The 12,751-nt window shown below is 37.2% G+C and overlaps 1 protein-coding gene across 7 annotated transcripts in view; it reads right to left on the bottom strand.

The window, feature by feature from the left end:
- Nucleotides 1-12,751, bottom strand: part of ATP2C1 (ATPase secretory pathway Ca2+ transporting 1) — a 160,082-nt gene that overhangs the window by 83,787 nt on the left and 63,544 nt on the right. For all 7 annotated transcript variants that reach the window (XM_054483251.2, XM_054483252.2, XM_054483256.2 and 4 more), the window contains 2 exons: nucleotides 1,922-2,032; nucleotides 312-428 (listed from right to left, as the gene is read on the bottom strand). In XM_054483251.2, the coding sequence (XP_054339226.1) occupies nucleotides 312-428; nucleotides 1,922-2,032 (228 nt within the window). The remainder of the gene's footprint in view (nucleotides 1-311; nucleotides 429-1,921; nucleotides 2,033-12,751) is intronic.

Raw genomic sequence — 12,751 nt, 5'->3', positions numbered from 1 at the left:
TACCTTAAAAAATATTGCCATTCCTATCATTTAAATAGTGTAGGTTTGATATCAGCAAAGGACACTACTGTCAACAGTATTATCTTTGTGTAATATATCCATATGGAAAATGTTGTCTTTAAGATTTACATACTAAAAACACAAGAATTCCAACCGAACAGTAAGCCCCAACAAATGAAAAATTTTAGGTAAAAAACATCTAAAAATTATTTCCTTTCTCCATAAACAGTATCACAAAAGTAAGCAACTACATAACAGAAGTCCATGTGTTAATAAATTACACAGTAGAAGAGGAAGTAAAAGTATCTCACCTGAGAAATATACTTCTTCCACAGTGGCTCATCTTCACTAATATCAAACTCATTCCAGCCATGAAAGGCTCGCCTATGACTAACTTCACATTTGTTTAGACCATTCTGAAGATCAGCCTGTTAGAGTTTATACATGAAAGTTATTGAAAATGTTAGCACAGAAAAGAAAAACACAAAAAAGCACATAATATAATGTATGATCACATTTATAGAAACTACAACAGTCAAAACTAGTCTATTATGAGAGCAACCTATCAGTGGTTGCCTGGGGCCACAAGTGACACATAGAGAGGGAGGGATTAATTACAAAGGGACATGGGGGAGCTTTCTGGAGTGATATAAATGTTCTATCTTAATGGTGGTGGTGATTACATTTGTCAAAATGCAAATCGTACACTTTAAAAAAGTACATTGTATTTTATGTGAATTATATCTCAACAAAATTGATTTTTAAAAAAATGTAAACAAAAAGGCAGAGTTTACCAAACAAACAAAATTTAGGGAGAAAAATAAATACCACAATCAACCACAAGACTTAAAGAAAGCATAACAGTACATTTTAATTAGCTTTTTCCTTTTCACTGTTGTTTAGCTGTTTTCTAAAATTAGTTTCTCCCAAAGAACGTTCAATGGGCCATAAATGCCTTCCTTGTTCTCTGGGCCTATCAAAACCCTGGGGTTGGTATTAATTTATACTCTTGGACTGTGTAATAATTTCATGCTCAAATTTTGTGCTTCCTAAATTACTCAAAAGCAATGAAGTTAAGATGAACTTCTTCTTGGAACAGTTTATGTTCTATAAACACTACCTACATCCTTCAGTTATTCTCTCTCATGATTTAGTATTCTGTTAAAGAATAAAATTATCTGTACCCCCAAAATAGTTGCCCTGACCAAAAGGTTATTATAATAGAGTCCAATAATGGAGCCTTTCAAAACAAACATATTACAAATAAGTGGTTTTAAAGCAGAGTATAAATAATAACAACAACAACAAAAAAAAACTAAAAAAGGATACCCATGTTTTTAATGCTATCACTAAGATATGTGACTGTTAAAGGAAAAATAAAAAATATTATCTTTTTCATGTTTTGATAGATAACTACTTTTGAAAACCAGGAAGAGCCTACATAAGCAATTACAGATTATTTGCAATTCTAAACTTGTACTTAGTTTTTACTTTACCTTAGAAAACCCTTATCAAAAAAAGATAAACTCCTACTACTACTTACGTTAATTATTTTCCTAATCCAACCAATCCTTATACGCACTAATATAGTTCCTAGAAAAGCTATTATGTTCTAGAGCTGCACTGTCCAATCAGGTAGCCACTAAGCCACCTGTAGCTATTTAAATAAATTTAAATTAAATTAAAGTCAGTTTCTCCATCACACTAGCCACATTTCAAGTCATATAGTCATGTTTAATTCTGTCAAGTTTAACCCCATGTCAAGCTCAACAGCCCTGTTCAATTTGTGGCTACTATGCTGAATGGCACAGAACAGAATATTTCTATCACTGAAGAAAATTAAATTAGACAGCACTGTTTTATAGAGTCTAAGTGACTGACTTTACACCACCTAGTCCCTTCCTCCCCACTAACCACTTACTTGGAGAATGCTTGCAACTTCACTGACTGGTAATTCACTTGCTTTTTTTGATGTCAATACAGGAATCATTGTCTCATTTTCACCATTAGGTATTTTTTGAAAACGTGCAACCTAGGAAGTAAAACCAAAGAAAAAATATTTGAATATAGCAAACAAGTGTAATGCAGTCTAGAATAATAAAAATCCAAAAGTTCACAGCAACTAATTTTCCAGTTAGTAAAATATTTCAGACTAATTATGTATCTAGTCCTAATAGGAAAGACAATTTTATACTAACCACATGCTACTTCTCAAGAAATTACATTTCAAAAACTAAGCCATCGGTGCCCAGCTAGAACACAAAATTTTCACATTGAATGAAAAGCACGCTACTTCTCCACCAACATAAGAGTAAAAAGTAAAACAGATGTCCTGTCTAGCAGATCCTGATGATTACAAATAATCATAATCCTCTAAACTCATTATGTTTAACATGCAAGACAAAGTACAGCTAAGCTTTCTCCATTTTAACTACTCCTCTTAGTCAGTCAGCTCATAGCTGATCTACCCAGAAAAGACAACTGGCTACTCTTTCAACGCACCATGACAAGTCAGACTTTAAGAGCTATTCACAAACTAGGAGAAAAACAAGAAGTAAAAGAGACCAGACAAGCAAAGGATGCACAGGTTAGTGAAGGGGAGCTGGGGGGAAGGGTGGGGAAGGCTGTGAACAAGCAGAGTTAGTCATGAGATAGTAGTAATCAGGGTACCTACTTGATGCAGCTTCATAAGTAATTATCTATATCTACAGAAAACTGTTTAACACAATTCTAGAAATAAATCCTCAATACAGACTTGTTTTGAGTCCTAAGCTGAGATTCTTTACAGACAAAAAGCTTTGAGTGAAAACAGAAGGGAGACAAAAGCTGCCCACTATTGAAACTCAAGAGACGAAAACACTTGAATTGCCACACATCCACTTGATTAAAATAATACTGAAACTAAAATTATCATCTTACCGCCAAGATACAAGTTTTTAAGCTTTCAGGTAAGATCTTTTCAACCTTGGATAATTAACGTTTTTAGGATAAAATATTTCCCTAAAACTTTTAAAGCAGTATCTTTAAGCAAATGAAATCAAAGAAGATTCTACTACATTAGAGTGTCATTGCAGAGGCCTGCACGCATAAAGGCTTTTTGCATTTACTCCAAAAAATGGTAAATTGCTGAGGAAAAAAAGTCTTCTCTCAGTATGACTGAGTTTCTGGAACAATCAAATTCATGTTTTCTAATCTTATTTATGTAAAAAGTACAGTTGGATGTTTAAATGCTTTAAAACAAAGAGCAGTAGTATTTTTCAACTTTTAATGAGGAGATATTGGTGAATAAATATGAGGAAACTAGAGACAGATTACCTTTCTTTACTGCAAATTACTGAAATTATTTTATAGCATAATATTTTTACATAATTAAGAAATGTAAAAACTTAGAGGAAAGATTAGGAATTTTACAAAAGCCACACACACGTTTTAGAGCCACTGAAATGCCCTTATTTCAAATCTATAAAACAAACTAGGACGGGGAAAAGACTTCATTGAACCATTCCTAAGTAAAACATTGGAGAAGATTTCCCCCAAAATGATTTAAATCTTAAAACAATGAGAATTGAAATAGATGACATAGTTATTTTATCTTGTGAGATCATAAAGCAAAATCACAAAGAATCAAATATATTTACACTGCCTGCCATGACAAAGAGATCAATAAAATCTCTTATTTCTAAGATCCCCAAACCTCAGCTTCTTCATATATAACCTGGGAATAATATTGCTAAACAGAGATGTTTGAGGATTAAATACACTAACACAGCATTTGACTTACCACTAGTAAGAGCTCAAATGACAGCTATTAATACTTTTCTTCCAACAAGGCCAATACAGACTAAACAAGGTGAGTAAAGTCAGTTCATGATAATTTCCTATTAATGTTTACTTTTCTATCAATAATATATTGGAAATTGCTAACTCTAGTACCCAGTATGCAATATGACAGCCTTACTCATAAAATGTTTCTCAACTAATCCTTTGGTAGTTGGTACATAGATAGGGTCTACATTTGAACACACTTTACATAAAACCCTTCGGGGGCATTCCATGGGCTCAAAGTAGCTGTAAGTCTCCAGAGCAGGAAATGGTATTATTTCATATAATAAACAATAAAACACTAAAGGGGCATGATACTCTCTAAATATATAAAGGGCTGCTTTGAGATGCTCTCCAGCTGCAACCACACCTACACCTCAAGTGTGTTCACAAGTGGAGGAGTACTAAGCAACAGAAAAGCAAGATGGTAAAGTCCATCCCAGAATGCCAGGCCATATTTAACTTTGTCATTCCACATGAGTACTGCATGGAGTAGAAGGTAGCAGAAACTCATTTCAGGAATACAAGGAGATGAAGAGCAATAAGGCATTGTAGGTATTTTAATGAAGAACATGGAAGCTGCCCATTTGGAGAGAATTGTTCCAAGTCTGCCTATCCTGATGGTGGTACCAAGGAGCCAGAGACAGAAAATGGGAACATAAACAGATACAGGGCCCAAGGAAGGAACCAACTCTGGGAGCTCACTGAGGAAACAGAACAGCAATTCCTTTGACAACAGTGAACAAGAGTCTGTCAACTTTGAGCTAGGTGAGATGCTGCTTAAGCTCTGTCTGCAGGTGGAGATGATGACCTGACAGTCTCTGATGATGAATGCAGCCTGTTTCATGATAAGCTAAATGATTTTTACAACTTGAATATACAGCAACTTTGCATGGCGTGTGAACTGGTCTGCTGAGACTCAGATGGTGGCTGTCCCCTGTGGTTGTGTAGCAGTTGCCTGTTTCTCTCCTAGGCAGGCCTAATCAACTCCAGGTGCAGTCATAATAATTTTTACCCAGAGCTGGTTTTCTCAATCCCTCATCTTTCCCCAAGGAATATACTGTTTTCTCTATTTTAAAAAGTTAAAAAGGCCGGGCATGGTGGTTCACGCCTGTAATCCCAGCACTTTGGGAGGCTGAAGCGGGCGGTTCACAAGGTCAGGAGATCGAGACCATCCTGGCTAACACAGTGAACCCCCATCTCTACTAAAAAATACGAAAAATTAGCCAGGCATGGTGGCGGGCACCGGTAGTCGCAGCTACTCAGGAAGCTGAGGCAGGAGAATGGCATGAACCCAGGAGGCAGAGCTTGCAGTGAGCCAAGATCGCACCACTGCACTCCAGCCTGGGCAACAGAGCAACTCTGTCTCAAAAAAAAAAAAAAAAAAAAAAAGTTAAAAAAAAAATCTCAAAGATAGTTTTCTTGTAAAATAAATTTAACTTCCAGTTAGTATATGTAGGTTTGTTGTTTTACCTGTTTTCAACCAGATTCACAAAGTACTTATATAGTGTTTATGAACTTTCCATATTCATTTTGAGGACACCAGGTACAAAACTAAAAGCACTGGCCCTGCTTTGGGGTCCCAGAATAGAGGTGAAGGGTAAAAGGATCTGATGTGGCAAGTAGACTCCTGCTACAGACTGACGAGGTGGGTCCTTGAGATTTCCAATGAAATCTGTATATCTGTGTTTATATATCTATTTTCTACCAAGATGGTATAATTCCTACTATGTGTACTTGTTCACTGGTTTCATTGCACACAAGAATACTACTGGGCAACCAAAACCAGGTGCAAATGTGTTAAGATGTTTAATGTGTTTCACATGATAGGAAAACAGTGAAAGAACACATATAAAGATTGCATGCATAAAATACACATGGAGTTGGAAGGTGACGCCCAAGGGCTGAGAGACCTGGTATGTGAGAGTGTGAGTATGTGTGATAAGGTTCTCATCCCTGCATACATGTGACATTCCTAGCCTTAGTAGAAAAATTTGGTTTAATAGTTTGAGCCTAGTAGGGCAGACACATTTTAAAGGACAAAGCAGTATATTGGTAGTTATTACTGTATAGCAGTTCTAGTTTTGTCTACATATTTATAGAAATGAGGATTAGCCAGAGCAGTTAAAACGATCTGGTTATCCCATATATTAACACATACTGGGTCTTGGATATACTATTTTATTTAATGTTTTAGCATCACCTAGGCTTTCCAGTCCAAGTACTTTTTGAAAACCTTTATCTCCTCATTGGAGTGGTTTTGCTATCCAGTTTTTGTGTTTGTTTTTGTGTTTATTTGCCTCGTTCCATGCCTGAACTTTGTAGACAGATACACATTATTCGAAACTATATCTAGATGCTCAAATTGAGATGGTGGATAGGAGGCAGGACTAGCTTGTATCTCCCACTCTGACGGACAGAGCAACACGTGGACACTCACATCATGAACTTTTGCTACAATACAAGAACTACCACAGGAACATACCAGGAAAGCCAAGAGAATCCACAGACCCTTTGAAGAAATTGGATCACCACTGCAGGTTCTCTGGGAGGCCTAAAAACTATGAGTCTGCTTGCTTTCTCAAGGGGGAGGCTTGTGGTCTGGGGCAAAGTATCCACCCTGGTAACCGGCTGCCTGGAAAAAGACTCGGTGATGTTGGGGAGGCATGATGGGAGTGAGACCAGCCTTTAAGACCACGGGTTGCATGCAAGCAAGGTAAGGTCTGTGACTGCCAGCTTTCCCCCACTTCCCTGATGACCTGTATGACTCAGCAGAGGCAGCCACAATCCCCCTGGGAATATAACTCCATTGGACTGGGAACCACACCCTCACCCCCCCACCCAATAGCAGCTGCAGCAAGCTCACCCAAGGAGAGGCTGAGACACCCCTATTCCTGCCCCCACCTGGTAGTCTTTCTCTAGCCATCCTGGTAGCCAAAGACAAAGGTCATAATCTCTTGGGAGCTCTATGGGCCTGCTCACTGCCTGAGAAACCTGAGTACTTGACCAAGTGTCTCTAGGGCAAATGTGCATCCTCCCTATAGCACCACAGCTGATATGCTCTTGAAAGCACCAACTCCCAGCTGGAGGACAACCAACACAAAACCAGCACACTAAACAAAAACACAACCAAGGACCCTCACAGAGTCTACTTCACTCCCCAGCTACCTCCACCAGAGCAGGTGCTGGTATCCACAGCTGCAAGGCCTGAAAACGGATCACATCACAGGACTCTTTACAGACACTCGCCAGTACTAACCTGGCACCTGGTAGCTCGACTGGGTGGCTAGACCCAGAACAGCAAAAACAATCACTACAGTTTGGCACTCAGGAAGCCCCATTCCTAGGGGAAAGGGGAGAACACCGCATCAAGGGAGAACCCCATGGGACAAAAGAATCTGAAAAGCAGCCCTCGAATCCCAGATCTTCCCTCTGACATAGTCTACCCAAATGAGAAGGAACCAGAAAAACAACTCTGGTAATATGACAAAACAAGGTTCTTTACCACCACCAAAAGATCATACCAGCTCACCAGCAATGGATCCGAACAAAGACGAAATCTCTGAATTGCCAGAAAAAGAATTTAGAAGGTCAATTATTAAGCTAATCAAAGGAGGCACCACAGAAAGCTGAAGTCCAACTTAAAGAAATCAAAAACATGATACGGGATATAAAAGAAAAATTCTTCAGTGAAATACATAGCATAAATAAAAAACAACCACAACTTCTGGAAATCAAGGACACACTTAGAAAAATGCCAAACGCACTGGGAAGTCTCAGCAATAGAATCGAGCAAGCAGAAGAAAGAACTTCAGAGACAGAAGACAAGGCTTTCAAATTAACCCAATCCGTCAAGATAAAGAAAAATTACTTTAAAAAAATAAACAAAGCATCCGCGAAGGTTGGGTCTATGTTAAACATCCAAAGCTAAAAATAATAGGTGTTCCCGGGGAAGAAAAGAAATCTAAAAGTTTGGAAAACATATTTCAGGAAATAATCAAGGAAAACTTCCCCAGTCTTGCTAGAGATCTAGACATCCAAATCTCAAGAAGCTCAAAAATACCTGGGAAATTCATCACAAAAAGATGGCCTAGGCACATAGTCATCATTACCTAAAGTCAAGATGAAAGAAAGAATCTTAAGAGCTGTGGGGCAAAAGTATCAGGTAACCTACAAAGAAAAACCTATCAGATTAACAGTGTATCTTTCAGCAGAAACCCTACAAACTAGAAGGGACTGGGGTCCTATATTTAGCCTCCTTCAACAAAACAATTATCAGCAAGAATTTTGTATCCAGCAAAACTAAGCTTCATAAATGAAGGAGAGATAAAGTCTTTATCAGACAAACAAATGCTGGGAGAATTTGCCACTACCAAACCAGCACCACAAGTTCTAAATCTTGAAACAAAACCTCAAAATATACCAAAATGGAAACTCCTTAGAGCATATATCTCACAGGGCCTATATAACAATGATGCAATGAAAAAAAAAAAAAAAAAAACCTGAGGGATTAAGGCAACAACTAGCATGATGAAAACAACAGTACCTCACATCTAAATACTAACATTGAATATAAATGGCCTAAATACTCCACTTAAAAGATACAGAATGGAAGAATGGATAAAAATCCACAAACCAAGGATCTGCTGTCATCAAGAGACTCACTTAACACAGAAGGACTCCCATAAGATAAAGGGATGGAAAAAGATATTCCATGAAAATGGAAACCAAAAGCAAGCAAAAGTAGTTATCCTTTTTTTTTTTTGAGACAAGAGTCTCACTTCCTCACCCAGGTTAGAGTGCAGTTTGCAATCTAGACTCCCTGCAACCTTCACCTCCTGGGTTCAGCTATTCTCCCGCCTCAGCCTCCCAAGTAGCTGGGATTACAGGCGCCCGCCACCACACCTGGCTAATTTTTGTATTTTAGTAGAGACGTGGTTTCACCATGTTGGCAAGGCTAGTCTTGAACTCCTGACCTCAAGCAATCCACCCACCTATGCCTCCCAAAGTGCTGGGATTACAGGCATGAGCCACCACGTCCGGCCTAGAAGTAGTTATTCTTATATCAGACAAACTAGACTTCAAAGCAACAACAGTTAAAAAAGGACAAAGAAGGCCAGGTGTCGTGGCTCACGCCTGTAACTCCAGCACTTTGGAAGGCCAACGCAGGTGGATCATGAGGTCAGGAGTTCGAGACCAGCATGGTGAAAACTCGTCTCTACTAAAAATACAAAAAATTAGCCAGGCATGGTGGTGTGTGCCTGTAATCCCAGCTACTCAGGAGGCTGAGGCAGGAGAATTGCTTGAACCCGGGAGGCAGAGGTTGCAGTGTGCCGAGGTCGCACCACTGCACTCCAGCCTGAGTGACAGAGTGAGACTCTGTCTCCAAAAAAAAAAAAAAGAAAGACAAAGATGGATATTATATAATGATAAAAGGACTAGTACAACAGGAAAATGTCGCAATCCTAAATATATATGCACCTAACACTGGAGCTCCCAAATTTATAAAACAATTACTACTATGCCTAAGATATGAGACAGATGGCAACACAATAATAGTGAGGGAACTTCAATAACCCACTGACAACACTAGACAGGTCACCAAGACAGAAAGTCAAGAAAGAAACAATGGACTTAAGACTATACCCTACAACAAATAGACTTAACAGATATTTACAGAACATTCTACCCAACAATTGCAGAATATACATTCTTTTCACCAGCAGATGGAACATTCTCCAAGACAAATCATATGATACGCCACTAAACAAGACTCAATAAATTTAAGAAAACTGAAATTATATGAAGTATCCTCTCTGACCACAGTGGAATAAAACTGGAAATTAACTCCAAGAGGAACCCTCAAAACTACATAAATACATAGATATTAAATAATCTTCTCTTGAATGATGACTTCAAGTCAATAATGAAACCAAAATGGAAATTTTTAAATTCTATGAACTGAGGGGTAACAGTGACACAACTTATCAAAACCTCTGAGACAGAGCAAAAGCAGTGCTAAGAGGAAAGGTCATAGCATTAAATGCCTACATCAAAAAGTCTGAAAGAGCACAGACAATCTAAGGTCACACCTCAAGGAACCAGAGAACAAGAACAAACCAAACCTAAGCCCAGCAGAAGAAAATAAGTAACAAAGATCAGAGCAGAACTAAATGAAATTGAAACAAAAAATTACAAAAAATAAATGAAACAAAAAGCTGGTTCTTTAAAAAAAAAAAAAAAAAAATCAATGCACCATTAGCAACATTAACCAAGAAGAGACAAGATCCAAATAAGCTCAATTAGAAATGAAACGGCAGATATTACAACTGATACCACAGAAATAGAAAAGATCATTCAAGGCTACTACGAACACCTTTACATGCACAAACTAGAAAATCTAGAGAAGATAGTTAATTTCCTGGAAATATACAACCCTCCTAGATTAAATCAGGAAGAAACAGAAACTCTGAACAGACCAATAACAAGTGGTGAGACTGAAACAGGAATGAAAAAATTGCCAACAAAAAAAAAGTCCAGTACCAGATGGATTTACAGCTGAATTATTTCAGATATTCAAAGAATTTGATACTACTGTTACTGAAACTATTCCTAAAGATAAAGAGGGAATCCTCCCTAAATCATTCTATGAAGCCAGTATAACCCTAACACCAAAACCAGGGAAGAATATAACAAAAAAAGAAAATTACAGACCAATATCTTTAATAAACATAGATGCAAAACTTCCCAACAAAATACTAGCTAACTGAATCCAACAGCCTATCAAAAAGGTAATACATCATGATCAAGTGGGTTTCATACCAGGGAAATTTACTGACCCTTGTGATGCAAGGATGATTCAACATATAAAAAATGTATTAATATACCACATTAACAGAATCAAAGATAAAAATCACATGATCATCTCAATAGATGCAGAAAAAGCATCTGACAAAAATCAATGCCCTTTCATTATAAAAAGTCTCTACAAACTAGGAATAAAAAGAAAGTAACATAATAAAGACTGTATATGAAAAGTCCACAGCCAACATTATATTCAATAGCAAAAAATGGAAACTTCTCCTGAAAGATCAGGAACAAAGCAACGATGCCCACTCTCACTACTTCAGTTCAGCATAGTACTGGAAATCCTAGCCAAAGCAATTAAGCAATAAATTAAATGCTTAATAAAATAAAAAAAATTCATCCAAATCAGAAAGGAAGTAGTAAAATTGTCCCTTTTGGGCCAGGCACAGTGGCTCATGCATATAATCCCAGCACTTTGGGAAGCCGAGGTGGGCGGATCACTTGAGGTCAGGAGCTCAAGACCAGCCTAGCCAACATGGTGAAACTTCATCTCTACTAAAAATACAAAAGTTAGCCAGGTGTGGTGGCAGGCACCTATAATCCCAGCTACTTGGGAGGCTGAGGCAGGAGAATCACTTGAACCTGGGAGGCGGTGGTTGCACTGACCCAAGATTGTGCCCCTGCACTCCAGCCTGGGCAACTGTGTGAGACTCCGTCTCAAAAGAAAGAAAGAAAGAAAGAAAACTCTCAAGATTCCATTTTTAAAAAACTGTTAGAACTAATAAATTGAGTATAGTAGCAGGATACAAAATCAACATATAAAAATCAGTAATGTTTCTATACACTATCTATCTGAAAAGGACATTAGGAAAACAATCCCATTTACAATAGAAAAAAATTAGCTACCTAGGAATAAACTTAAATAAGGTGAAAGGTTTGTTTATTGAATACTACAAAACAATGATGAATGAAATTAAACAAGACATACAAAAAAACAGAAACAACTATGTTCATGTTTTGTTAAGACTTAGTATTTTTAAATGCCAATATTACCCAAAGTGATCTATAAATTCTATGCAATCACTATCAAAATTCCAGTGGTATTTTTCATAAAAATAGAAAAACAATTCTAAAATTCATATGGAACCACAAAAGACCATAAATAGCCAAATCAATCTTGTAAAAGAACAAAGCTGGAGGCATCATACTTCCTGATTTCAAAATATATTAATATTACAAAGCTACCATAATCTAAACAGTATGGTATTGGCATAAAGACAGACATATAGAGCCACAAGAACACAAAAAGAGATCCTAGAAATAAGTCCACACATATATGGTCAACTGATCTTCAACAAAGATGCCAAGAATATACAATGAGGAAAGGAATGGCATCAGGAAAACTTCATATCTACATGTAAAAACCTAAAAAAAATAAACTGGGCCCTTTTCTTACACCATACACAAAAATCATCTAAAAATGATTTAATAAACCTAAGACATGAAACTAAAACTCTTAGAAGAAAACATACAGGAAAAGCTTCGTGACACTGGTGTCGGCAATTATCTCAAGGATTTAATACCAAAAGCATAAGCAACCAAAACAAAAATAAACAAGTGGGACTACATCAAACTAAAAAGCTTCTACACAGCAAAAGAAACAATCAACAGAGTAAAAAGGCAACCTATGGAATGAGAAAAAATATTTGCAAACATGTATCTGACAAGGGGCTAGTCTCCAAATATATAAAGAACTCCTATAATTCAACAGTAAAAAAACACAAATAACTCAACTTAAAAATGTGCTAAGGACATCAACAGACATTTCTCCAAACATATACAAATGGGCAGTAAGCACATGAAAAGATGCTCATTGTTAACCATTAGGGAAATGAAAATCAAAACCACAACACACTATTACCTCACACTTGTAAGGATAACTATTACCAAAAAACCAAACCAAAACAAAACACAACTACTGTTGGTGAGGATGTGAAGAAACTGGAATCCTGTTGGTGGGAATGCAAAATGGTGCAGCCCCTATGGAAAAAAGTATGAAGCTTCCTCAAAAATTTAAAAACAGAACTACTATATATTCCAGCAGTCCCACTTTTGGGTATTT

Source organism: Pongo pygmaeus, chromosome 2 (genome assembly GCF_028885625.2).
Source record: "Pongo pygmaeus isolate AG05252 chromosome 2, NHGRI_mPonPyg2-v2.0_pri, whole genome shotgun sequence".
NCBI lineage: Eukaryota > Metazoa > Chordata > Mammalia > Primates > Hominidae > Pongo > Pongo pygmaeus.
Note: the sequence above shows the minus strand (reverse complement) of the source record. Positions and strands in the feature narration are given on the sequence as shown.